Here is a 24,746-nt window from a genome sequence, read left to right as displayed (position 1 = left end):
ATATTCAATCAGTTCCAGAAACATTCCACATACATTTCACACAAATTTCTTTTTATTCAAGATACATGTCAATCTGATAATTGAAGTTACATTTTTATGAAAAAATATGATTTTTTAAAAAAAATTGAAACTATCTTAAATTTTGTATATTGTGGGAAATGAACATATTTGAAACTATCGTGAGTCACTGTGTTTAAATAAGAGGTTGCCTGGTAGGCTAGTCGCACAGGTGCGCGACGGCGATGTTAATCTTGGTGGGTGATGCGAAGGCACACCATCGTGTGTGGCTGCATTCACTCTTTATCCACGGCAAAATTCCCCCCTCTCCGTTTCATCCTTCGATAAAATGTGACCAAGACAAATATTACCAGAGGACAGCCTTAGTTTTTTCTGTTTCAGTTATTTAGTCAATTCAACCAATAAGGGCGCGTTCGGATTCCCTCCGCTCCACGCCGGAGCGGAGTGGCAATCTAGTTTTAATTTGCGGAGCTGATAAAAGGCCGGTCCGCGCGCTCCGCTCCGCTGAGGGCTGCCGAACAGGCACTAAGGCTTCATGTTTTTTCTATTTTAGTTATTTAGTCAACTTAACCACTAAGGCTTCATGTTTTTTTCTATTTAAATATTTCATCAATTCAAGCACTAAGGCTTCATCTTTCTCCTTCTTCATTTTCTTCTTCCTCCTTGAACCGCCTTGCTCGACATCGCCCGAATATTTCAGTTATTTCATCATTTCAACCACTAAGGCTTCATCTTTCTCCTCCTTGATTTTCTTCTTCCTCCTTGAACCGCCTTGCCCGACACCTCCCGAATATTTCAGTTATTTCGTCAATTCAACCACTAAGGCTTCATCTTTCTCCTCCTTCATTTTTTTCTTCCTCCTTGAACCGCCTTGCATGATGCCGCCCGAATATTTCAGTTATTTCGTCAATTCAACCACTAAGGCTTCATCTTTCTCCTCCTTCATTTTCTTCTTCCTCCTTGAACCGCCTTGGCCGACACCGCTCGAACTGCCTGCTACTGCAAGCCTAGTCACTTACTCGGTGCTGCCGCTGCTCCCAACCATCTTCATATCCATCGGTACAATCTCCCCGCATCGCTCCTCCGTCCTCAACCTGTCAATCTCCAACTGACCTCCATCGGGCGACACCGTTGCCGCGTCGTCCCTGGCTCCATGCCGTGCCTGGTTCGACCTCGCCATCCGCCCCCCGCCTCGTTGTCACTCATCGCGACACTCTGTCTTGGCCTCATGGCTTCACACAAAATCGACCGACACAAATGCAATATAAATTACTACCATGCCAGGAGTAGTATATGGTAAGGATGAAAACGAAAACATTATGCTGCGGAGTCGAACACGCAAAAGTGGTTGCCCCTCCCCCCCCCCCCCCGCGTCGCATCCTCGGAGTCGATTCGGGAGCCAACCCTAGCTGCCGCAGTTTAGCCCCTCCCCTCCCTTCCCCACCCCTCCGCCGCCGCCGGAGGAGCCCTTCGGCGCGCCCGCGCGACTCTGATGAAGGTGGCGGTGGGGATCTTCGCGGCTCCACCCCGAGTGGAAAACCATCGTCACAACGGAGGGAGCTGCTTGTCCCGTCTGCTCGTGCGAGCTGGAGATGGCGGATCACATGGTGTTTGAGTGTCCTTTCGCCCGATCATTCTGGCGAGCTGTGGGGGTCGACGTGGTTGACAAAGGCTACCAGGTGGGCGCACTCTAGGATTTGGACGTCCGGAGTGTGGTCGGAGATACTGCATGCACTACCTTCGCTCTTTTGTGCTGCTGGCAACTACGGAAGCACAGGAATGCCGTGGTCTTCCATGGGGCGGTGCCCTCCCTCGCCCGTCTTCTCGCATGCTGTAGGGAAGACTCGACCCTGTGGAGAGGACGCCTGAAAGTAGCTGAACGGTCATGCGTCGACAGATGGCTGCAGGTGTTTTCGTATCTTGGGAGGTAGCCCGTGCTATGTTTCCTGTGGATTGTGTAATCCTCTCCCCTCCCACCCCCCCCCCTCTCATGTAAAACTCCCTGTCTCCCCCCCGGGGGTGTGAATCAATAGAAAAAGAAAAAAAATCAGGTGGAGGGCTTTGACCTCCCCCGGTGACCTTCAAAAAAAAAACAATCACTCTATCCTCAAGGATTTACGTAGTATTTACTCTTGATTCGTGTTCCTGCAGCGACTCATTCATTTTGCAGCTAGCTGGGACTTTTAATTTGTGGCTGCCAGCAACCAAGATTTATGTACAATCGCATTTGATTGGTTCCTTCCTGGATATGCAACCTGTTCCAGTCCTCCTGCAATGATTCAACCCAGATAGCCCGTTTGCAGCTAACAAGCTAGGCCTGAACCTCATTCGCACGCATCAAGGTACGCATTACCTACTCCTCTGCTCCAGTTTGCAGCTATACCGGCACCCAGGATTAATCACATATGACTGCCGACGGATAATCAATCCCCGATCGATGCAGGTGCAGCCACGGAGGCCCATCAGACGATGTATGCCACCCTCAGCGCGGCGCAATGGGTGGTGGGCAAGGCGCTGGCCCCCGTTGCGGATGGCTACAATGACCACATATGGATCTATCCTGTAGCATGGAAGATAATCTGCAAAAAAATATGAACTTTCACTCTGTTAAAATACAATTGTTACAACAGTTCCAAATAGCCCAAAGCAAAGCACAAACATCCACGCGGTTACGCTGCTTTAGTTTTTGCTTCAGTCCCCCCTCAACCAGTTGTCAAACATATTGGTTATACTGGTGGGTGGATGCAAATTGAATGTCATATGAAGCATACGAGTAGCAAATGGGCAAGAAATAGACAAATGATGCACTGTTTCTGCCTCATCACAGAAGCACATTGTAAAATTCAATGTCCTGTATACATTCTATGGCAGACGTTTCCACACAACATTTTCCGCGGAATGTAAGATAAAATGTCAGATGTAAAGATCCACTTGCTTGGAGTACGCGGTGTGTGTATACTCTCTCTCCTCTCCCTTTCTACATTGTATGAGAGCAGATATTTTACATAATTAATTCCTTCTAGGACAGAGAACTCGATTGTAAAAAATGCATGTATTCCTATATACGCTGCACATGTTGCCGACACACAGGGCAAGAACCGTGGGTAAAGAGCCATTTGTCCACGCAGGGCTGGTGAAAAGTATGGGAGCAATTCGGCAACCTCCTTGCTGTCTCGCCAGCTACCATATCCTACAAGATCAAGAAGCATACTATTAGGATTTCCGAGGTTGAGATAAACAAAAAATAGTTTTCTTGTTTTTTCTTGAAAAGTAAAACATGAAAAACTCACAAAGTAAACACCAACCACATTGCATTCAGTAGTAGGCAAAATTTGGTATGGAACTTGCTAACTGCAATTGCTTCTAAAGAAGACACGAATGTGGCTGTTGTTGCACATCTCTGCATTCATTATTCAACCATGGTGTTGCGGTTTAGTGTTCAGGTGTACGCTGGCTAGCTATCACTTGTAATGAAAATGTAGAAGTACACCGTTGCTTATGCATGAGAAAACATCAATTTCACAATATTTTTTCAACAAAATGCGAAAGCAAATCTGGAGGTTAGCTGCTTCACAATATTCTGTGAAGAAAAAGTTTGGTCTTAGCTGAGTTTTAGTACATAAGGCTCCATGGACCTTAGTCGTTAGCACAATGTTTCGCCCGAGATTCAGTACCAGATCAATCATCACTCACAATCAGCTGGAAAATAGCAGCAATCACCTAGTGGTAAGTACTCTTCTCAGTGACGGGCTCAAGTTTTAGAAATGGGTATTAAAAAATACCATGAACAAAATATAATGTTTAAAGTGGCAAAATCAACAAAGAACGGGTTTTGACACCATGACATGTGAGCCTTGTCCAAAACAAATGAACAAATGCGTGTTTAAATTCAATAAATAAACCATACAGATAATTGTTGTACCACAATGAAAATTTGCAAACGTCGGCCTTATTGAACTGAATTTTTGTCACAAAGACACAATTTTAGCATATCTTTGCCATTTATAATGTCAAAATATCTCATGCTCATTGAAACACATGATTTTTTTATCTAGACATGTAATAATGATCGAAATATAATCCAAGTGAAAAAAGGAAACGAGGAACCCAGGTAATAATGTCTCAACCAACTACTCTACAACTTCATCCCTTTTAATATACCATGGCGAAATTATACTATTGTATGTTAGACAGAACAATACATATTATTATTTTGCCAAAATTAACGTGTATTCAGCAGAATACCCATAAATTATGTGGGCCCGCTCCTAACTCTGCTATGGATCTTCGGGGCATTGATCGACATGCAACCACCTGGTGAAACTAGTCAGCTATGGATCTTTAGGACACGAATCAACTTAACACACATTTATGACCCAGGTAGTGTATAACATGTTAGCTAATCTTGACTCCTTGTATGCAATTATGGTAGCGACAGAACTTCAACATAATGTAGTTTTTTGGCTCTGTTATTTTGGTTCTTTTTGTAAATATTCTGTGCAGGTTTGTCGGTTTTCACTTCTTAATGAAATAGCCCGAGGACATGCTTTTCTCGTAAATAATACTACATTTGTTCCAAATTAGTTGTCACTCAAACATATGTATCTAGCACTGAAATACGTCTAGATACATCCATTTCAGCGACAACTAATATTGGATGGAGGGACTACATTTTTGTTGAACCAAAACAAACACTCCTCCAAGCTAATTGATTGCTACCTTAATGCTCTACAATAATTACTTATCTAAGTTGACTACAGTTGGTTCTTCTATAATATGTGATAATGTCTTTTTGGTGTCTATATAAACATTTAAATTTAGTGTAATCATGGTGTATTTAGGATGTCAACTTTGTGCATGTTTTCAATCAGAATCAGGACTGTTCCCTTAAGAATTCCAGGATATTTACATCTGCTCCCGTGGTGCATAGGCAGACTGTTAAATCCACAGCTAAGTCTATTTGCATAATGTGTTTTCTTGTAATTGGTAGTTTCCTATGTTCTCTTTTGGTTTCTTGCTTGAAAGTGATTTAACATTTGTTGTGAAGCTTTCCGCAAAAAAAAACATTTGTTCTGAAGCACTGGCAAAAGATCTTCTAAATGATGCATGCTTTAATCGTTTTGATTATACACACCTTAACAATATCCATGCTTTAACCTGGTATTTTCCCATCATTTTTTATTCACCTCAAGAAATACACCTTTATTTAATACATACACAGTTTTGTCACCTCTATTTTGTGATGCTATTTAATATCTACCTCTTCTTTGGCATCAGGTTACTTATTATTATTTCTTTAGAATAGTTCCTTCAACCCTTTATGATTTTTGAGGATTTAAACGTTGTTTGCTAACCAACTCAAAATTATTGTATTTTGCCTCTTGGTCAAATTCCGTTCATCCTAAGTGACTTTGTGTCTCGTAGCTAGCTTCTAATTTATGTTATTAGAATTAAGTTCCACTTGATAAAGGAATTGTGTATCCATGGATAATAATGTTGCCCCCTGTATATGCTCTACTTGTCAGTTTGGGAGAGCGGTGATTTCATCAACTCTCTTCGCACATTCTTCTCTAAAGATGGCATTAGTTTTCGGCTCTCCTGCCCCTACAGTTCCCCTTAAAACGGCAAAGACAAATGACTCATTCGCTCAACCAAAGACATTGTTCGTACGCTCCTCATTCAAGCAAACTTTCCACCACCATTTTGGGTTGAAGCCCTCCATACCGCCACCTATCTCCTCAATCGCCACCCATCCAGTCCCATTAATTTTCTTACCGTTGTATGACTTTGTAAGGTCTTGTGAGAATAATTAATAAAGTGGCCGTATGCATCGCCCAGATGCAGAGGCCGGGTGTCATCCTCCTTTTCTAAAAAAAACTATCTTCTCTTTGGTGTCCATCAGACATACAACCATCTCCGCGTCTTTGGCTGCTTATGCTCCCCAAATACATATGCCATCCCTCATATGCGTTGCAATATCTCACCTTGGCACGCCTAGATTTATCTTATGCGGTACAACAAGTTTGCCTCTTCATGCATGATCCCTGTGACTCACATTTTCAGCTCATAGAACGCATTTTGCGTTATATCCGGGGCACCACACACCTTGGTTTGCAACTATATCAATCCTCCACTCACGATTTGGTTGCATACTCTGATGCCGAATGGGCAGGTTGTCCAGATACTCGCAAACCCACCTCTGGATTTTGTGTATTCTTGGGCAGCAATGTCGTGTCTTGGTCTTCGAAACGGCAACATACTGTTCCTCGCTCTAGTGCTGAGGCGGAGTATCATGCGGTTACCAATTGTGTTGCTGAGTCATGTTGGCTTCACCAACTTCTGACCGAGCTCCATCATCCACCGGATCATGCAACTGTCCTCAATTGTGACAACGTGAACGCGATGTATTTGTCTTCGAACCCGGTAGAACATCAGTGGGCGAAGCATGTGGAGATTAATCTTCATTTTTGTTCGGGATCGCGTCAAGTTGGGTGAGGATCATGTTCTACATATATCCACAATGTCACAAACTCGCAGTTTGCCGACATATTCACAAAAGGGCTCCCGACTACTGTCTTCACCGAGTTTCACAACAATCTCAACATCATGTCCAGCGATGTTGCCACAACGGGGGCGTTGAACATTATGTGTTGCACGTGTTATCTCCTATGTATGTACGTGTGTTATGACAGCCGATCCTATTCTCTAGGGATAGCACAAGATATGGGCGTGCATGCACCTGCACGACCCCTCTCTCCCTCTCTCTTTGTTCCCTGTATATGTAAACAGCCTATGAGGGAATACATCATGTGTGTTAGTGCTATTCATCCTTCAGCTTTCTATGCCTCATGAAGCACACCAGGCGGGTGTGTAATTACCATTGATGGTAGTGATCACTGGCGGGTGATATTTGTGAACCCACATGTGATGATAGCTATCATTGGTGGGCCTTTCCACCCGTTTGAGATGGGTGAGACATCACTGAGCCATATGGACATGCCGGTGGCCACTGAAATGGCTTTTGGCCCGTCCATGATAGCATGTGTTCTGTAGCGGTGCAAGCGCAAATTATGCAACAGAGACGTTTTCTGACAAAAATGAAGTCTATTCTGATAGTGATAATTGTACCTGTAGACAAATAATGCAAGGCCGGTTTTCATGAAATGTGCTATGGACCTGATCAGTTACCACATAGTGTGGCAATTTCTTCAGGGACTCGTGCGAAAGCCCTCTCAATGAAATGTCTCCGAAGATTTCATACGCATCATCGTGACCAAAGTCGGATATGCTGGCCTGTGTTGATGAAAATAGTAGTCTAAAATTCAGTATAGATGCATCCACGACACATGACGGGACCTCTATTAATACTTGTGAATCCAACATCTTCCTCTATGCAGTATGGGCCATTCAGTCTAATTTGATTCTTGCACCAAATGAATTTTTTTAAAGGTTGCACCAAATGAATACACTTGACATGCGACATTCATATACATCACCATTACTATGGTACCAAACATTGTCATGAACGGTGGATAATAGTTTTTTTTTTAGATGGACGGTGGATAATAGTTAACTGACCTGCGACTGGTGTGATGTATGTGCTGAAAATCCAAGCCGCTGTTGCTCAAACCGGGCATGAAGGAGCTGCTCTATGAAATCTGTCTGAACAACATACCAAGAATTTTCTTAGAGGTGTATATAGAACATACTGTAACAACTAATAGAAACTACAGCTTCCCCACGGAAAAAAGGTAAAAGGACGTAGCAATAGGCAATGGTGATAGTGACATCGGGCATTCAGGCTGACAAGTTGATGAACATATACAGGGTCATATATACTGTAGTAGTGTAGTACTCTATATCCTCTTGGGAGAGGAAGTTCATTTTGGCTCCTGGGCTCATGTGATGCCGGTCATGTCGGTTGAGATTCGGGACATCATTTGTATTTCTTTCGGTATACTCCCTCCGTATTAAAACTATAAAACATAAGGCATTTTTTGAAGTGTCGAAAAATGTCTTATATTTTAATACGGAGAGAGTAGCATTATTCCTGGCTTTTTGCAGAGGCTGCATGGCCCACTTCTGCACACATGGAATTAATGCGGTTGTGAGCTTTTTTTTTTTCCGGGCGCAATGCGGTTGTGAGCTACACGATCTGGATTGAATTATGATTGCATATATCAATTTCAAGGTATGAGATAGCTAAACAACACCAATTGCCAATCAGGTCATGTCGTCCCGCTGATGACACGTCCTGGCGTCTCCATTGTGGCTGGTGTGATAGGGAAAGCCCCCTGACTTGCCACAGGATCAAGAATCCAAGACTGAGATCGATGTACGTGCAGCTCCGAATACTGTTCATAGAAAATCACAGGTCGCGGTCGTGATGGCTGCTTGGGCAGCGCCATAGCCAGGGGTGACGGCGGCTGGCAGCCGGCTGGTCTTCGGCAGCATCAGGGATGCCTGGTGCTGGCTTGGCGGCTTGGATGTTGCTGCTGTTTTGCGCGGGGTGCCGGTTCTGGCTCCCATGGCGGTGATGCAATGGCTTCGCCGACAATGATGCAGTGGTGCGGGTGGCGCCGGTGTGATTGTTCTGGCCGGTAGCTCCTGTCTTTGGTGGAGCCGCGGACGGTGGTCCTTGTGAGCCGGTTCGACGGGAGGATCTCCTGTGGCTACTCGGAAGGGGGAGGGGGTGAAAGCCTTACTCAGAACCGACGACGGCAAAGCATGTGGGCACCGCACACCTTCTTGGAATAAGGTGGTGCTTGGCGTTGTCTTGGAGTGCTTTTGGTTTGCCAGACCTGTCGAAGCTTGTTGTGAGGACGCTAGGGCGGCGGCCCTAGATTAGTCGTTAGTGTGCCATGCTGTCTTGCTTGGCGACGGTGGTTGCTTCGAGCGGAGTTGGGTTGCGGCTGGGTTTTGGTAGTCGGTTCGTCCAGCATGTTCGAGGTGCCACCGTGCCTCATGTTGTCTTTCTGAAGCCGGATCTGCTGAGGAGGGGCCTTCACGGTGACGATGACACAAGATGGGCGGTCGCTTCTAATGCTTGCTCGGCGTAGGCTCGGTGCTTTTGTCCTGCAATGCTTTTTGATAGAGTGGGAGCTCACTGGTTGCTGACGCAGGTGGTTTGATTGTTTGGCATAGGATGGCATGTTTTTGGTGCCTGTTTGTGGCAAGGCTATGCTGGTGGTCATTAATGTTGGAGTTGGAGTCGCTGGCTCGTGGATGAGTGATGACGATGGCACCAGATGCCAACCTGGGTGGGTTTTTCTCCTTGACGGCGTGTGTATATTTGTGTGGATAGCCGGGTCCGTCGGTGTGCCATATCGTTCCGAGCATGTTGTGACGGTTTACACCCATTTTTCGCATATTAACCAGACAACTCTATTCTTCTTTCTTAGTGAATCGAGATATTTTGGGGTCGGCAAAAAAAAGATAAAAGTATTTTTGGATCCAAAAACATGCAAGCGTGTTAGTTGATTGACTGGATGGTGAATATTTGGGTGACTTTTTGGGTATAAATGTTGAATGCATTTGTTGCTTGTTCGATTTATCTTTCTAAATCGCTTTGTAAAGACAAATTATCCAATTATTTTATTAATGGTGTCTATTTTTTCTCATGCAGACATTGTTAGTAATAATCTAGCCAGGCATCCAGATCAGCATGTCGGCAAGGTAGTACAAGATCAGGGCATGCCTCCGTGCCTTACTAGGTAAGTAGACGTGTGAAGATCGCATGAGCTGCAAAAGTAAGAGATGCGTTGCAAAGGTGATAGTGCTTTGAGGGAGCTAGGTAGTTGTTTTTTCATTAGGTCGGTTTAGTAAGTCGGTCGTAAAGTCCTATATAATAGATTGGAAATTCATAGAGGCGTGCAGATGCGGAAGCATGCACCTGCCCAGCCCTGTCTGGCCATCCGATTGCCTCGTGATCCACAAAGTAGTTGGATCCACATGAGGTCATAAAATGTTTTCAGTTTTAATCTTTAAAACTTTGATTTTGCATTAGAAACTTACGATTTTCTCGGTCGCTCGTAACAAGTAACAGAGTAGAAACTTTCAGCTTATGTTTTTGTTAGTTGCAGATACTAAAGTTCTGATATTGTCGGTTGCTCATACTAAGTTTCAAAAGTTGAAACTTAACAATTTCTTTAAAAAAAACTCATCAAAACATATTTAAAATAGATCTTATTTAAAAGTCCTCGTCACGAGAAACATGAATATAAAAACCGAACTTAATTTGCAATTTTCAAAACATATTCAAAAGGGAGAGAGGCACACGGCCTGCGAGTGAGCATGCCCTCGCTGCCCGGTGCGGATCGTCACTCCCTCCACCTCCTCGAATAGCGGCATGATGGACGACGACACCCCGCCCAACGCCAACGCCTACGCCGAGGGCAACCCCGCTCCCGAGACCCCATGGGGAACCCGCCGTGCGAGGAAGTGGTGCTATGTTTAATCACCTTTAATCTGAATTTTAGTTAAGTTATGAACTACAGTGGCTCTTTTGGATCGAGTAGTATAAACTTATCTATGTCGGATTGCCCCATCTATGGCCTATTATTGTGTCCATATGTTGTACATATGATCTATGTGGCATGCATGTTTTTGTATGGATTTGTGTTCAGACATATGGAGGTTGTGATTGTGGACAGGGACAAAAAAAGTGTGCCCGATCATTGATCACGGACGCGTCCGCCGGCATATAGGCCCCCAAATTGAGCAACGGGGTTCTACATGATCTAAGTCAAGGACGATTGAGAAAGCCTCTATCGGCTTGGGGCCCACAGTACACAATCTTAGGCCCGAATACATATTTTTTGTCACATAAGGAAAAAGCCTCTTGGCACACGTCCAAACACAGTACACATACTCTGAAGTCTGAACTTTGAGAGCAACAAGGGCACAGAAGAAGCTGTTACTAACCATGGACATGGATGACGCGCCGAGCCGGTCCGAGCACCAGTAGGCGCGAGATGCCTGGAGAACCACGATGGAGAGGACAGCCCCGGTGATAGCTCCAGATCTAGCTCCCCGGAGAACGCCGCTATCGGAGGCTCTGCCCGCCAGCGCGCCGGTGACTGCTCCGGTTAGTGCTCCACACTGGTGGAAAAACAGGCTTCCGTCCAGCCCCATAAGTCGCGAAGCTGTAGGAACCGCGACTAATGGGACCTTTAGTCGCGGTTCTGGAGGTGAACCGTGACCAAAGGCCTGGGCCCAGGGCGCTCGGTGGCCAGCTGGCGCACGTGAGGGTCTTTAGTCGCGGTTGGCCAGGACAACCGCGACTAAAGGCCTTCGGGCACCTTTAGTCACGGTTTGCCAGGCCAACCGCAACTAAAGCCCCTCCCCTATATATACCCATCCAGCAGCCAACACTTAGCCATTTGGAGCCATTCTCTTCACAAGTGGGTGTAGGTTTGCTTTTGGTTCCTCTTATGCACATAAGGTGTTTGATGAAATGCCCCAAAAGCATGAAACAAACATGACATGAAGTGTTGGAGCCACACTCCTCTTATGCACATGTCAGAAGATTATAATATGTTTGCTGAAATTCCGCTCTTCAAAGTGAACACCGACCCAAGCATTAAGTTAAATGATGAGGATGCTCCATGGATACGGCACAATCGTAAGCAAGCAGGGACACAAGGGAAGAAATGATGTGTAATAATTTATTGTACCAAACTTTGTTGAATGGATCATGTGAATTATATTACCCGTGATGTAGTACATGACGCTCTGCAGAGTCCGGCCGTACCACCATAGCCGACGACCGGCCTCTGGTATATTATTTTGAATTGAATTAGTTTTATTTTTCTGAATTTTTTGATATATTATTTGTATTTTTAACATTTTGAATTGAATTAGTTTTTTTTCTGAATTTTTTGATATATTATTTGTATTTTTAACATATTGAATTGAATTAGTTCTATTTTTCTTAATTTTTTGATATATTATTTGTATTTTTAACATATTGAATTGAATTAGTTTTATTTTCTTAATTTTTTGATATATTATTTGTATTTTTAGAATTTTGAATTGAATTAGTTTTATTTTTCTGAATTTTTTGATATATTATTTGTATTTTTAAGATTTTGAAAAAGAAAAAGTATTTGGAAAATACCTTTAGTCGCGGTTGGCCTGCCCAACCGCGACTAAAGGTGGTTGCGCGCGGGAACGAAAAACCCGCCAAAAAAGTCCTTTAGTCGCGGGTCGCCTCCCCAACCGCGACTAAAGGTTACCCTTTAGTCGCGGGTCGCCTCCCCAACCGCGACTAAAGGCCCTTTAGTCGCGGGTCGCCTCCCCAACCGCGACTAAAGGGGGGGGGGCTATAAATACAACCGCCCGACCCGTCGCCTCCATTTCTCCGCTCGTTCTCTGCCGCCCTCGCCCTCGACGCCGCCCGCCGTCGACCTCGCCCTCGACGCCGCCCGCCGTCGCCCGCGCCCTCGACGCCGCCCGCCGTCGCCCGCCGCCCCCTCTCGCCCACGTACGGTGCCCGCCGCCCCCTTTCGCCCTAGTACGCCGCCCGCCGGCCTCCCTCGCCCACCGCGCCGCCTCGCTGCGCCCTCAACGCCGGCGGCCGGCCTCGCCGCCCTCAACGCCGGCGTTGATCGAGAGAGAGAGAGAGAGAGCAGAGAGAGAGCAGAGAGAGAGAGAGCAGAGAGCAGAGAGAAAGAGCGATGATCGAGAGAGAGAGAGAGAGAGCAGAGAGAGAGAGCAGAGAGCAGAGAGAGAGAGAGAGAGAGCAGAGAGAGAGAGAGAGAATTTTTTAACTAGTTAATTAACAAAAAAACGGTAAAAATTGATAATTAACAAAAACGGTAAATAACTTAGTTTAACAAAAACGGTAAATAACTTAAAACTTGATAATTAACAAAAAAACCCGTAAAATTTGATAATTAACAAAAAAAACGTATATACGGAGAGGGGCGGCGATGCGCGCGGTGTTTTTTTAGGGATCGAGAGGGGACGGCGAGGGTTATAAATGTGTTGCCCTCGGGAATCCTGAACACGGAGGACGTGTACGAGGCATGGGGCACATTCCGTGGAAAATAGGGTTCCCCCAGAACGATGACCCATACGGTTACAGAAGCCGTAAGAGAAAGATGGATCGGGAAGCAGATGTTGTGGCGCGGTTGGCATCGGAAATGGATGTGATGAAGAAAACCATGAGTGTACTAGTAGCCGAAAGAGATGCAGATCGGGTGCAGCATGAAGATCATCCAGCGGATCTCGGAAGCCAGCAGCGGAGAAGCAGCGTGGCAGTCCTGGATCAGACGCCGCCCCCCAATCCACCTCCGGCAAAGAAGCAGAAGCAGTCCTGGATTATTAACCCGGACCCTTATGTACCTAAGACCACAAAGGTACCGGAGCCATCACTGAAGCCTCTCCCCACAAGGCCTTGGGAACGTAGTGCCGAGGAAGTCGACGCGGCCGCGGCTGCTGATTTGGAGAAATGGAAGGCGGACTGCAAGAAGAAAAGAGAGCCCGAGCCCAAGCCAGTATTTTCTGATGAGCAAAAGAAGTGGGCTAAGTCATTTTTGAGCACACCGTCCCAAGCCGCGAAGAATCTGCCTAACGACTATGCACGTGAACTTCGCAGGTAGGCACTCATGTTCAAGGAGAACAAAGAGCGGGAGAAGGCCGAAAGTAAAAAAAGCGGGAAACAAGTTGCCCAGCTCGGGGAACAAAGTAAACAATCGATTGCCCCCCTTATAGTGGAAGCCTTCTGTCCGGATGCCCCCGAGATCATACAAGCTGCGGCAGCACAGGGATTGACTGTAACGAGTGCCAGAGAACAAGCGGCCAACTTAGGTATTACTCTTCGTGAACTGTTAGGCCTTGATGAGGCGCCAGTGAAGGAGGTAGTAATTACATATGTCAAGAATGGGCCTCTCGTCGAGCCTGCGCAGGAAAAGGATCTACCTCCACAAATGAAAGGTCTGCTGAAATGGTACAAGGGTTACATAAAAAATAAAAACGCCAAAGAATATATTTATGCGGAAGTTAGACATGAGCATCACTTCAAACATTACTATGTACAAATTGAACTGAGTGAATTGTTCCAGCTTTTCAATCTGCGCGAGCTCGATAAATCTATCATCAGTTGCTACGTTCTGTAAGTGATTTATTAATTTCTACCCCATCTCGTTCATATTGCCTGCACTATATATATGTCCTAACTATATTGTTGTGTCCGCTATTATACATGCAGAATGAAGATTAAGGAATGCAGAGTAAGGAACATCCATGATGTTGGGTTCATTGACCCACACATCGTTAATGGACATGTGTTGGAGCGTCACCCCGCCGACGTGGAGGCAGACCTGTGGCACTTTCTTACAAAGCAGGAACTCAAAAGTGATATTCTATTTCCTTACCATTTTGAGTGAGTGTTTCTGTCTTGAGCACATTCTCTTTTGTTTACTCCATGCATGGTATGTGGCCGGCTAATCGATGAGTTATGCATGACGTACTGTGCATGTATCGTGTCCGCAGGTTCCACTGGATTCTGCTAGTAATTAAAGTTAACACCTCAGAATGTCTCGTCCACGACTCTGTGAATATGGATCCAAAGCTTTGGGGCGGCATGAGAAGAATGCTGCAGAAGTAATTATTTTCATTCATTTGCGCTCTATATCGATCGGCCTATTTCGTTCATTTCCTAATATCAAGTAACTAATTAATAACTCTCTTGTTCATTTAATTTTCTTTGCCTCGTAGGGTTTGGAGACGGTTCGTAGATACAAAGGTCGGTGAATTCAAAAAAGAGCTAGAATTCAAAATGTTAAAGGCTAAGAATGCTGGGGATATTCAGCCACCGGAGACCAATCTATGTGGATACTATGTCTGTGAGATGATCCGGAGATACACCTCTGAGCGGGTTCCGAGTGATACCAATGCTCAGAGGAATAACCTCCGGTGGATGCTTAGTCCAGAAGCTCGCTTCCGACCACTTCAAGAGGAACTAGCTGGATGGTTCAGCAGGGAAGTCCTCCATCCTAAAGGAGAACACTATTACGAGGACGTAGAACTTTATATGCATTAAATCATGTATGGAAACTTGTTCAAAATTGTATATGGTCATCCGATGATATTGAATGTATATTGTATATTCCTCTTGAATTCTTTTTGGTTCTAATTTCAAATTTATTTGAAATTGTACATTCATATGCATGTATGTAGTACCGTAGAATATATGAAACTCCTTCAAAATTAAAATAAAGCACAAAAAAAATAAAACAATACAAATTAAACAGAAAACAGGTTTAGGGGGGGGGGCTAAAACCCTAAACCTGTGGCGGCCTTTAGTCGCGGTTGGCCAGAAGAACCGCGACTAAAGGTCCTCCGCCCTAACGGCCGCCTGGCGCCCACGTGGACGGGCCGTTAGTCGCGGTTCTTAAGCAGCCGCGACTAAAGGTGGGGGGATTTAGTCGCGCTTATTTGGTCGCGGTTGCGCAACCGCGACTAATGGCAGTTGCGAACCGCGACCAAAGGCCTTTTCTCCACCAGTGCCAGCTTGAAAGCACCGATTCAAAACATATTTATGATGCATGACCAAGTGTGCCCGGCAAGAAGGACCGACGATAGATTAATTATTAATTACCGAGAGCGAAGAGGCCATTGAGCGTGCCCGAGATGAAGCCGGCGATCAGCCTGCGGGAGGGCACGGCATGCACGCCCGCCGGTGCCGGCTCTCCGGCTGCGGCACCCTCCATCGATCGCCTGCAGGTCTCCACGAGGATCGGAGGAGATGCACGGGTTTATCTTTGGCGCACGCGCCTCGGCCTCGTCGGAGAAGCGTGGCTCACCTTGCGCACAAAGATGTGGAAAGTAGACAAAGTAAAGCAGATCGATGTTGAAAGAAAACAAATTAAAGGAGTGGATACGATAGCAAACAGTCACTTGCAAGGCTGCAACTCTCCCGATCGAATCGACAGTGGGTTACGTGTCGGTTCTTGTGTGTTTAAAGGATCAGTGATCAGGGGTGAATTGGCGCGCGGTAATGTAACGGCGAGGTGATCGGAGCCGTCCATCTTCACTTAAGTCGCGATCCAAGATCTGAACCGATCCTCTTTTCTTCTTCGATCGGTGTCTCTTCTCTTTCTTCAGTATGGTCAGTTGAGGGCTGGGTACTATAGACAGTGACCAGCCAACCACTCAGCTTGCGAGCGCGGGAGGGAGAGAGCCCGCCCTGTCGACATCATGTCACGCTCGCTTTGCTTCAGTTCAGTGGCTCAGAACAGGACTAGATTGTGAATCCAGTCGGTTTCGACTCCCGCCGGCAGCAGAGAGCAGCTAGCCAGTAACAATCCAAGCGGAGGCTTCAAAGTCCTCCTCCTAGCTTGCTACGGATGCCAACCTACATATCCTGCTCAGTCCTGTCAAGCGATGTCGATCCAGTCGGTTTCGACTCCCGCCGGCAGCAGAGAGCAGCTAGCCAGTAACAATCCAAGCGGAGGCTTCAAAGTCCTCCTCCGAAACGACTCCTTGGCGATCGATCGCGGGAGCGATCGATTCCGACCGCGCTCGTCGTTCCACCTATTCCCTTTCCGTTTCTAGTTTTTTTTTCCTTTTCTGGAAAGCCCAGTCGTCCGCCTATTCCCTTTCCCCTTTCCATCCCCTCCTCCACTGCAGCTGCCCTGCTGCCCCCTCCTCGGCGAGGCGCCTCACGAGCGCCGCGAGGTCAGCGCGGGAGCCGCGCCCGCACGAGCGCCGCGAGGGAGGTGGCCAATACGGCGAGGCGCCGCGCCCGCACGAGCGCCGTGAGATCAAAGTGCAGCAGCAGCCAATACGGCGAGGCGCAGCGACTGCACGGGCTCCGCGAGGTCCAGGGGCGGAAGCAGCCAATACGGCGAGCGGTGCCTGTCCGGCGACCATACGGCCTCCGCGGCGTGCTCGACCTTGCTCCTACGCCTCCTACCCGGGCTGGACCTCCCCCCGGGCGTCGTCCCCACCCGCATCACCAAGCTCCCCAACGGCGTCCGCGACTCGGCGTCGCCTCCGAGGATTTCCAGGTACTACCCACATCCCCCTCCCCTCTTCCTTCTGATGAGTCCATGGCTGACAGCGGCCACCGTCTCCGAGCTCACGAACACCCAGATTTGACAGGGAGCAGCACAGGGATGGCGATTTTGGCAGCTCTGCTCTGATGATGCCGTCAGAGCACAGCTTGCTCGTTTTCAGCATGAGGAAGAAGATGATTTGACAGGGAGCAGCACAACTTGCTTGTTTTGTTTCTCTGTAGCAAGTTATTCTATAAATACTGAACACTATGCAAGGAAATCAGCAGCTGCCATTGTTCAAGAATGTACTAATTCTCTGAACATTGTTTTGTTTTTCTGTAGCAAATTATTTCTATGAATTCTGAACATTTGCAAAGAAATCAGTAGCTTTCATTGTTAAGAGAATGAGCTAATTCTCTGAAAATCTTTTTTGTTTTTAGCATGAGGAAGAAGATGATTTGACAGGGAGCAGCACAGCTTGCTTGTTTTGTTTCTCTGTAGCAAGTTATTCTATAAATACTGAACACTATGCAAGGAAATCAGCAGATGCCATTGTTAAAGAATGTACTAATTCTCTGAACATTGTTTTGTTTTTCTGTAGCAAATTATTGTATGAATTCTGAACATTTGCAAAGAAACTGTTGCTCCTTTGGATCGATGCCGGAGGCGGGACTGACTGACTCACCGCTGTTTCTTCATCCGCAACACGTTCAGATTAACACCGAGGCTCCCTGCCGTTCACAGCGTCTTGCCAAGTACAATACTACAACCAGGCAAGTAGCTCTTCTTGTATGTGGTGCTGAAGCAATGCCGGCTCCTTTTTTGGCCAAAACCTTCTTGCAAATGATTTAATAAAGTATTTAATCCCATGGTTCATTATTCCGTTTAGTGTAATCTGTCCATTCAAGCATTATCTTGTTCATGCTTTGTTTCAGCAGCGTTTTGTTTGTTTAAAAAAAGTCACACTAACAGTTTTTTCTTTTTCTAATTGGAACAGCTTCTGAGGATCGAGGAGGAGCTGGGCGACGCTGCGGTGTACGCTGGCCTCAAGTTCGCCTGACTTCCATCAAAGTGTAATCATGTTGTACACAGTACACTGTTCTCCATCGGCGTCGACTCCCAAGGTCTGGTTCGGTTCGGTCCGCCCCTTTCGATGCTCCCCATTCATCTGTTTAGCCTCAAAGATTTGCAATTTATTCGTTCGTTTCCAAGCATCGGCAGCAGCTGGCATGACGAGCACTGCACAAGGTCCCTGCTGCCTGCTGACTGTCAATGGCTCCCTTCCCTGCTGCAGGTAGCATCTTCACTTATTCAGTTCAGACATGCAGAGCAAAAAATATGTGGCCAGCTGAATTCTAAATAACGACGTCAGTTCAGACATGTTAAGAGAATCAGCAGATTTCATTGTTAAGAGAATGAGCTAATTCTCTGAAAATCGTTTTGTTTTTCTGTAGCAAATTATTGTATGAATTGTAAACATTTGTGCAAAGATACTGTTGCTCTGAACATTATTCAAACAACAGAGATAGAGCACAGTCTATTGGTATATACATGAGCATTAAGCTAGGAGAATTCTTAGCTAATCCTTGATGAGACATTGGTGTGCTGAATTATCTCTGTTACCCACCATAATTTATTTTTTTATATGAAATATGCATGCTTGTATGTGTTGTCCCATTTTTTAGTACTTGCGGTGTCATCTTCAATTTTTTTTCTCATAAATTATGATTTTGTTTAGTTATAAATTTTTAGGTTTCTAATCTGGTGCCTGCTACTCCTTTTGACCATTTTTGCAGGTCGTAGTTGAAATAGACCCACAAGACAGAAATCAGCTCCGGATTAGTCCTTCCGAAGCTGAGTTATTTTACATCAGTTTACCCCCTTTTAGCAGCTGCCATTTTTTTCGGTACTCCTTTCGAGCATTGTTCAAAGAAATCAGCAGCTGCCATTATTTTACATCAATTTACCCCCTTTTAGCAGCTACCATTATTTTTCTGGTACTCCTAGCATTGTTCAAAGAAATCAGCAGCTGTCATTATTTTTACATCAGTGTACCACCTCTTACTAGCAAGGAACAACTCATTTCTCTCGCTACTCCTAATTTTTTCTTGTGCTTTTCTGTAGGAGGAGAAATTCATTCTCAGATCACAAGAACCACAGAACCACAGAACACCAAGGGTAGCAGATTCTCGCTACTCCTACTTCAAGAATGTACTAATTCTCTGAACATTGTTTTGTTTTCCTGTAGCAAGTTATTTCTATAAACACTGAACATTTGCAAGGAAATCAGCAGCTTTCATTGTTAAGAGAATGAGCTAATTCTCTGAAAAACGTGTTGTTTTTCTGTAGCAAATTATTGTATGAATTCTGAACATCTGTGCAAAGAAACTGAGCTCTGAACATTATTCAAAACAACAGAGATAGAGCACAATCTGTATGTACATGAGCATTAAGCTAGAAGAATTCCTAATGTTACTGTGTTCCTTGTGTTTTTGGTTTTTTTCTCTTCCATGCTGTAGCACAGAGTCCATAAGTTTCATTGTTGTTGATTTTTTGTCAGTTACATATTTAACTGCAACCTGTTTTCTTGTTCACGCTGATTTTCAAAGTCCAAACTATTTGTCAGATAAAGACAACTCATTTTTAGCAGTTCATAATATTGTCGCTGTTTAGGGTCTAGTGTTTCCTTCCTTGCTTTTTGCATCACGACGCTTCACCCATGTTTTGACTATTTAAGTTGGTGTACAACTGTACATGGTATGTAAATATAATAGTCTGTTCTAACCTATTCTCTATTTTTTTTCAGAGCGTGGCCTCCGAACATTCAGCAAAACAGGGACATTGTGAATTTACTAGATTGCGACAAGTCTACACAGGGAATAGGCCGAGTTTGCAATGAGCAGCTTTGCAGAGCTACTATGGCCTGAGTTCTCAAAGAGGAGATGGCATGGATTTAAGTACATTAATGTCCTTGTACAGCAAGGGAAGCTCCCAAGGTATTGGAAGTGAAATACTCCCAAATTCTTCTTCTCCGCCTGACAGTACACAAAGCATTGGAAGAGGCAACTGGGCGACCAAAGAATTAGTTCATTGGTTCCATACGCCATGGCAGAAAGTGGAGGCCGATCCCCAGGATGACCCTTTCTGCCGGATTCAATTAAGATGACGAAAAGTTTTTTGCCAAGGCCTTTTTTCCAGTATGCGTTTGAATATGGACACAGACTCAAAGAACGGTGGGATCTTTATGTGGTCGGGCTCCAAGTGGACCTTCAACCATGAGTCCTTCACCTGTCCGTTGCTCGACGGTCTGCCCAAACCTGTGCCGGGTCGTAGGATGAAAGCTGCTTTTACTGAGTTCTACTCAATGTAGCGGCGCAATAGGAGTTATTTTTGTATTACCGCTCTGCTATTGCAAGCTTCATCTGGATCTGTTATGTCATCCATATGAGCTAAGTTGAGAGGGAAATGGAAGAGGAGGCTTGGTTCGACATGATCTTCTGTCACGTCAATCCTTGTTCCTCAGAGCGGCGATCACACAACGGACGGGATTATGGAGTCGTCAAACGACATTACAGTTGCATCAAAGGTATCTAAGCAATGGTAACATCATTTGAAGAACATCCCTTCTATTTCTTTTCATTCCCTGATTTTTTCGTAGGTTAATAACTTACAGCGTAAATGTCAATAACTTACAGCATAAATATCTTTTTATAGGTAGTCTTTCAAACTAAAACGACAACACAGGCCTTACAAGATACTTCCTTTTTTCGTCCACTTTTTCTTCCTGCTAGTATCAGGTTCGGTAACATACACACAAGTAAAAATGCTCATCGTTTTTCTCTGCGCCACCATGCAAAAAAAAAGTGCCCCAAGAAGATAATTGCCTCCATTTCTTTCCCGTAGCATCCTATGTGCGTTGTAGCTCTCTGCCCACGACGTTGCGTTATGTCACCTGTTTTTGGAGGACAGATAAAGGGAATTAGTCCCTTCTGCTTTATATATAAGAAAATATGATAGCCATAACAAATCCTATAAGATTAACACTGCTAGTCCAGAATATTTAAGCATTACCGGATTATTTTGGGGGCATTGTGGCTTTTTATGGCCTGGCAGCCTGCACTTGGAACACTTCCTTACTGCTTTTTGTTTCTTAAGCTTATCAGAAGCCTTTTCATACATGGACTTTGGCCTATCACCAAGGTTGAAACCTTTTGTGCGTGACAGCGGGGGGTCTCTCAACCCAAATGTTTGATGCACCTCAACGCCACCCATGCTAGACGCACCAATGGTAGACACAATGTTTTGATGCACCTGCGTAGGGATATGCAGGTCGCCATCCCCCTCCTGCCTGGCATCAACATTCAGTTGCTGAGGATCATCAATACACCGTCGCTTCCCACCTGAGAGTTGTTGTTCTTGGCGGAGCCGCTTGTCTAACCTGACTTTGTTTATTGCCTCACCGATTCCTTCCACGAACAGGTCGTACGACCTGTCGTCCGTGCATTCGTTTGACAATGCGTCGGACACCTGGCTCATGACTATAGAATGCCTGACTGTCAAGTGTGTTCTCTGTCCATTTTGACCAACATTTCCATCCGTCATCATAGCTAACACATGCCCTGCAGCTACTGTCCACCTAGGATTTATAAAGCTTTCAGGGAGGCTACTCAACCCAATGTGTCTTGCTACCGCTAGGACGTGGCAGCAATGCAAACCGTCCCGATTGAACTTGGAACATGAGCAGCGGTAGACATCATCAGGTGATATTGACACAGTGTATATCCTCTTTGAAAACTCTGCGTCCTGGTATTCGCCACGCCTTGTCACCAGAAATGTTCTTGTTTCACCAGCAGCAGCAACGACCTCAACTCTGTAAGCTGTGGTTTTTTTCATCTCTTCCACAAATTTGGCGTATATTGGTGGTGTGTATATCTTTGCAGCCTCTCTTTCCATAGGGTCGTAACTCCAGTAACGTTGTTCTCTCAGTTCTGATTTCTCTCTCAGTCGATCAAGGTCGCTATGCTTCTTTTCCTGAACAATCTGGTACTGGTTGAAAAACGTCGCAATCGAGTCCTTTCGGAGGACGTAGCCTTTGAACAGAGAGTTGGTGCTCTCGCTCCTCCCAGTTGATGACGTGAATGGGAAAAATTTGTCCATGTAGTATGCAGGGACCCACTCATCTCTGATTTCAAACAACCGCTTTAGGTGGGTTTCATCCTGAGCATCATGCTTCTCCAACAGAGCGTGCCATCCGCTCTCAAACTCTTCAGGCGTGAACGAGTTCCTGATTAGGCTCCGGAGCTCTGCATGCAAAGTTCCTCGGGCAGCAAAGAAAGGGACTAGTTTCTGTTTCATTTTCCTCTGGATGTGCCAGTTGCAGAAGCGGTGGGTTGAGTGCAACATGACAGCACGTATAGCATTCCGCATTGCGACATCCTGGTCTGTTATTATGGTTTCCGGGTGCAGACCCCCCATCGACCTCAGAAATGCTCGAAACAGCCACCTGAATGTGTCTTCCTTCTCATCCTTTAACAATGCCGCACCAAACAGGACAGTCTTTCCATAGTTGTCCACGCCAACCACAGGGGCAAATGGCATATTGTACTGGTTTGTGGAATAGGTGGTATCAAAAGAGACAAACTGCCCAAACTGGCTGTAGTTTGCTCTACCTATCTGATCTGTCCAAAACACACTTCTAACGGTGTTGTGTGCGTCGACCTGGAGCTGGTAACTGAAACCTGGCATCTTATCCTCAACGCTCTTGAAAATTTTCAGCAGCTCCTCAATGTCTTTGTTCTTGTGTTTAAGTCTTTTCTTTGCATTGCGGTTGCTCAGATACTTAGCATCAAAAGGTACTCCTCTGAAGCTCCCCATCATCCTCCTGAATATGGTCATCACTTTCCTGGGGGGCACTCTGCTTTCTTGAAGAATGTCAATCAATGCCTTGTCAGATTCAGACATCCTTTTGTGGCACTTCATAAACCTAACCAGCCACTCACTGGGAGCCAGCTCATGATTGTGCTCAAGGCTTTGTGGATTTTATAACCCATCGTCCAGATTCTTCTTTCACTATTATCTTAACTGGACACATTGTCCTGTTGATTCTGGAAGTCATCCTCTTCCTCAGCGCAGAATCGTTGCACGCATTTGCCCGACTCCGGTTACAGCTGAATGACTGCTTGTTTATCTGCTTTGAAACCCTCGACTCATATGTGGTGTCCCTTTTTACCGCAAAACCCATACGCCGGGCATATGAGGCGAAAAAGAAGAATGCTTGGTCCCTTGAATCGAACTCAAGACCTGGCTCCGGCGCAGGAGCTTCCATGATTTCCCGAACAGATGGATAATCACCATTACCAAACATTCGGTCCATATCATGTTCCTCGGCTGTCGGGGGCTCAGGTTCAAGTGCACTTTGAAGCTCTGGGTCTGCAGCCACACCATCAGTCTGTTCCACACCATCCAGCACCGAATCTCCCTGGTCCGTGGCTACAGCTGCTCCATCCACCGGATTCGGGCCTTGCTGCGACTGGTGGACTGCGGAAGCAACGTCTCCACCCTCAGCAAGCTCATCTTCATGTATATCCATAACCTGGAAAAACATACAGATGCAATTCCTTTTTTCTATAAGTATTTTTCTCTTTTTGGTTATTTTTAGATAGGTACACCTCACAAACTTGTGCATTTTTCAAAACATCCCATAAGAGTCATAGTTTCCTTTTCTTCATACCTCATTCAAGTCGAAGAGTGGTGGCTGCCTTTGCTCATGTGACTCTGTTGTATCCATGTCGAGAACATCATCAACCGAAGTGCCTGCTGCATTGGGACCATCCTCATCTGCATCAATAGCCTGGGGGCGGCACATAGAAAAGCATTTTGTGTTTATAAGCTCCTCATTTTTATCTCTTTTTTGATAGTAAACAGCATGCATGCAACTTGTGTTTGTTCATCAAACCATAGGTACTCAAAGTCATGTTTCTTTTGTACCTCGTTTAAATCAAACAGTGCAGGTTCTTTATGCTCATGAGGATCTGTTCCCGCGAAAGCCCCTGTCTCCGCCATGCCAAAAGCAATATTAGCTGAATGACTCGCCGAATTTATGCTAGCCTCAACTGCCGCAAGCTCTTGAATATTCTCTTGCTCCTCTCTAGCGCGACGCCTCTGCACAAATGACTTTTTTTGTTCCGCGAGAGGGAACGGGGAGGAGGGGAGTGGCAGCGTTAGCATTTCCCTACTTATTGAACCTCTTGCTTTTTGCTACAAAGAATTATTAAAGAGAGAGGGGGTTGGGGGTGATACCTGTGTAAATCTTTCCAGTAAAACGTGCACTGGCATGCTTGATGAACCAGCATTCATCATTTCTCTTACTAGCGGATAGACCACACCAGCACTGGTCATCTGAAAAGGAAGAAAAAAGAAATGCAAATTAGAATAGTCACTTGTGTTTTTCCTGCAAAATCATAAATGTGCATTGTTCGAAGTCACATATCCAGTTCATTTCTTCTTTTAATATTTTTTCCGCTTACATATTATATATATTTCCTACAGATAGAAAGAATCCTCAAGATCCTGGTGCATTCTTTTTTGCTGTCGAAACTGAAGAAAGAAAGTGCCAGAACAACATCCTGTGTTCATTTTCTTTTTAATTTTCTTCCACGAGAATCATGGTTCTGTAAACACAGCAGCAGTTTCAAAATGGCTCAAAAAGTACAATGCATTCTTTGT

General features: G+C 45.3%; 3 protein-coding genes across 3 annotated transcripts in view; 1 reads left to right on the top strand and 2 right to left on the bottom strand.

Moving 5' to 3' along the window:
* Positions 1 to 2,971: 2,971 nt before the first annotated feature.
* Positions 2,972 to 16,076, bottom strand: LOC123039835 (NEP1-interacting protein-like 2). Its single transcript, XM_044462840.1, has 5 exons — positions 15,623 to 16,076; positions 10,938 to 11,111; positions 7,597 to 7,676; positions 7,147 to 7,311; positions 2,972 to 3,208 (listed from the first exon to the last, which is right to left on the bottom strand). The coding sequence occupies exons 1-5, from the start codon at positions 15,732 to 15,734 to the stop codon at positions 3,077 to 3,079; spliced, it is 663 nt and encodes a 220-aa protein (XP_044318775.1). The 5' UTR covers positions 15,735 to 16,076; the 3' UTR covers positions 2,972 to 3,076.
* Positions 16,077 to 16,407: 331 nt separating this feature from the next.
* Positions 16,408 to 24,746, top strand: LOC123047649 (uncharacterized). The gene is made up of 9 exons (XM_044471229.1): positions 16,408 to 16,418; positions 16,478 to 17,033; positions 17,128 to 17,326; positions 17,623 to 17,794; positions 18,019 to 18,145; positions 18,234 to 18,927; positions 19,146 to 19,232; positions 19,828 to 20,607; positions 24,570 to 24,746. The coding sequence occupies exons 1-5, from the start codon at positions 16,408 to 16,410 to the stop codon at positions 18,023 to 18,025; spliced, it is 945 nt and encodes a 314-aa protein (XP_044327164.1). The 3' UTR covers positions 18,026 to 18,145; positions 18,234 to 18,927; positions 19,146 to 19,232; positions 19,828 to 20,607; positions 24,570 to 24,746.
* The window catches only part of LOC123047648 (uncharacterized), a 155,925-nt gene continuing 154,222 nt past the window's right edge, over positions 23,044 to 24,746 (bottom strand). Inside the window, exons 4-7 of the mRNA XM_044471228.1 lie at positions 24,321 to 24,419; positions 24,009 to 24,194; positions 23,752 to 23,871; positions 23,044 to 23,613 (exon numbers count right to left, since the gene is read on the bottom strand). Of these exons, the coding sequence (XP_044327163.1) occupies positions 23,044 to 23,613; positions 23,752 to 23,871; positions 24,009 to 24,194; positions 24,321 to 24,419 (975 nt within the window). The remainder of the gene's footprint in view (positions 23,614 to 23,751; positions 23,872 to 24,008; positions 24,195 to 24,320; positions 24,420 to 24,746) is intronic.

This window comes from Triticum aestivum, chromosome 2B (assembly GCF_018294505.1).
Source record: "Triticum aestivum cultivar Chinese Spring chromosome 2B, IWGSC CS RefSeq v2.1, whole genome shotgun sequence".
Classification (NCBI taxonomy): domain Eukaryota; kingdom Viridiplantae; phylum Streptophyta; class Magnoliopsida; order Poales; family Poaceae; genus Triticum; species Triticum aestivum.
Note: the sequence above shows the minus strand (reverse complement) of the source record. Positions and strands in the feature narration are given on the sequence as shown.

Coding starts and splice junctions, on each gene's coding strand:
- LOC123039835 (XM_044462840.1), bottom strand. CDS start 15,734: ATGGAGGGTGCCGCAGCCGGAGAGCCGGCACCGGCGGGCGTGCATGCC. Junction 7,677..10,937: donor GTCATCCATGTCCATGGTTA/GTAACAGCTTCT, acceptor TTGTTCAGACAG/ATTTCATAGAGCAGCTCCTT. Junction 3,209..7,146: donor CTTGCATTATTTGTCTACAG/GTACAATTATCA, acceptor TTGATCTTGTAG/GATATGGTAGCTGGCGAGAC.
- LOC123047649 (XM_044471229.1), top strand. Junction 17,034..17,127: donor TCGCCTCCGAGGATTTCCAG/GTACTACCCACA, acceptor CAGATTTGACAG/GGAGCAGCACAGGGATGGCG. Junction 17,327..17,622: donor AGCTGCCATTGTTCAAGAAT/GTACTAATTCTC, acceptor GTTTTTCTGTAG/CAAATTATTGTATGAATTCT.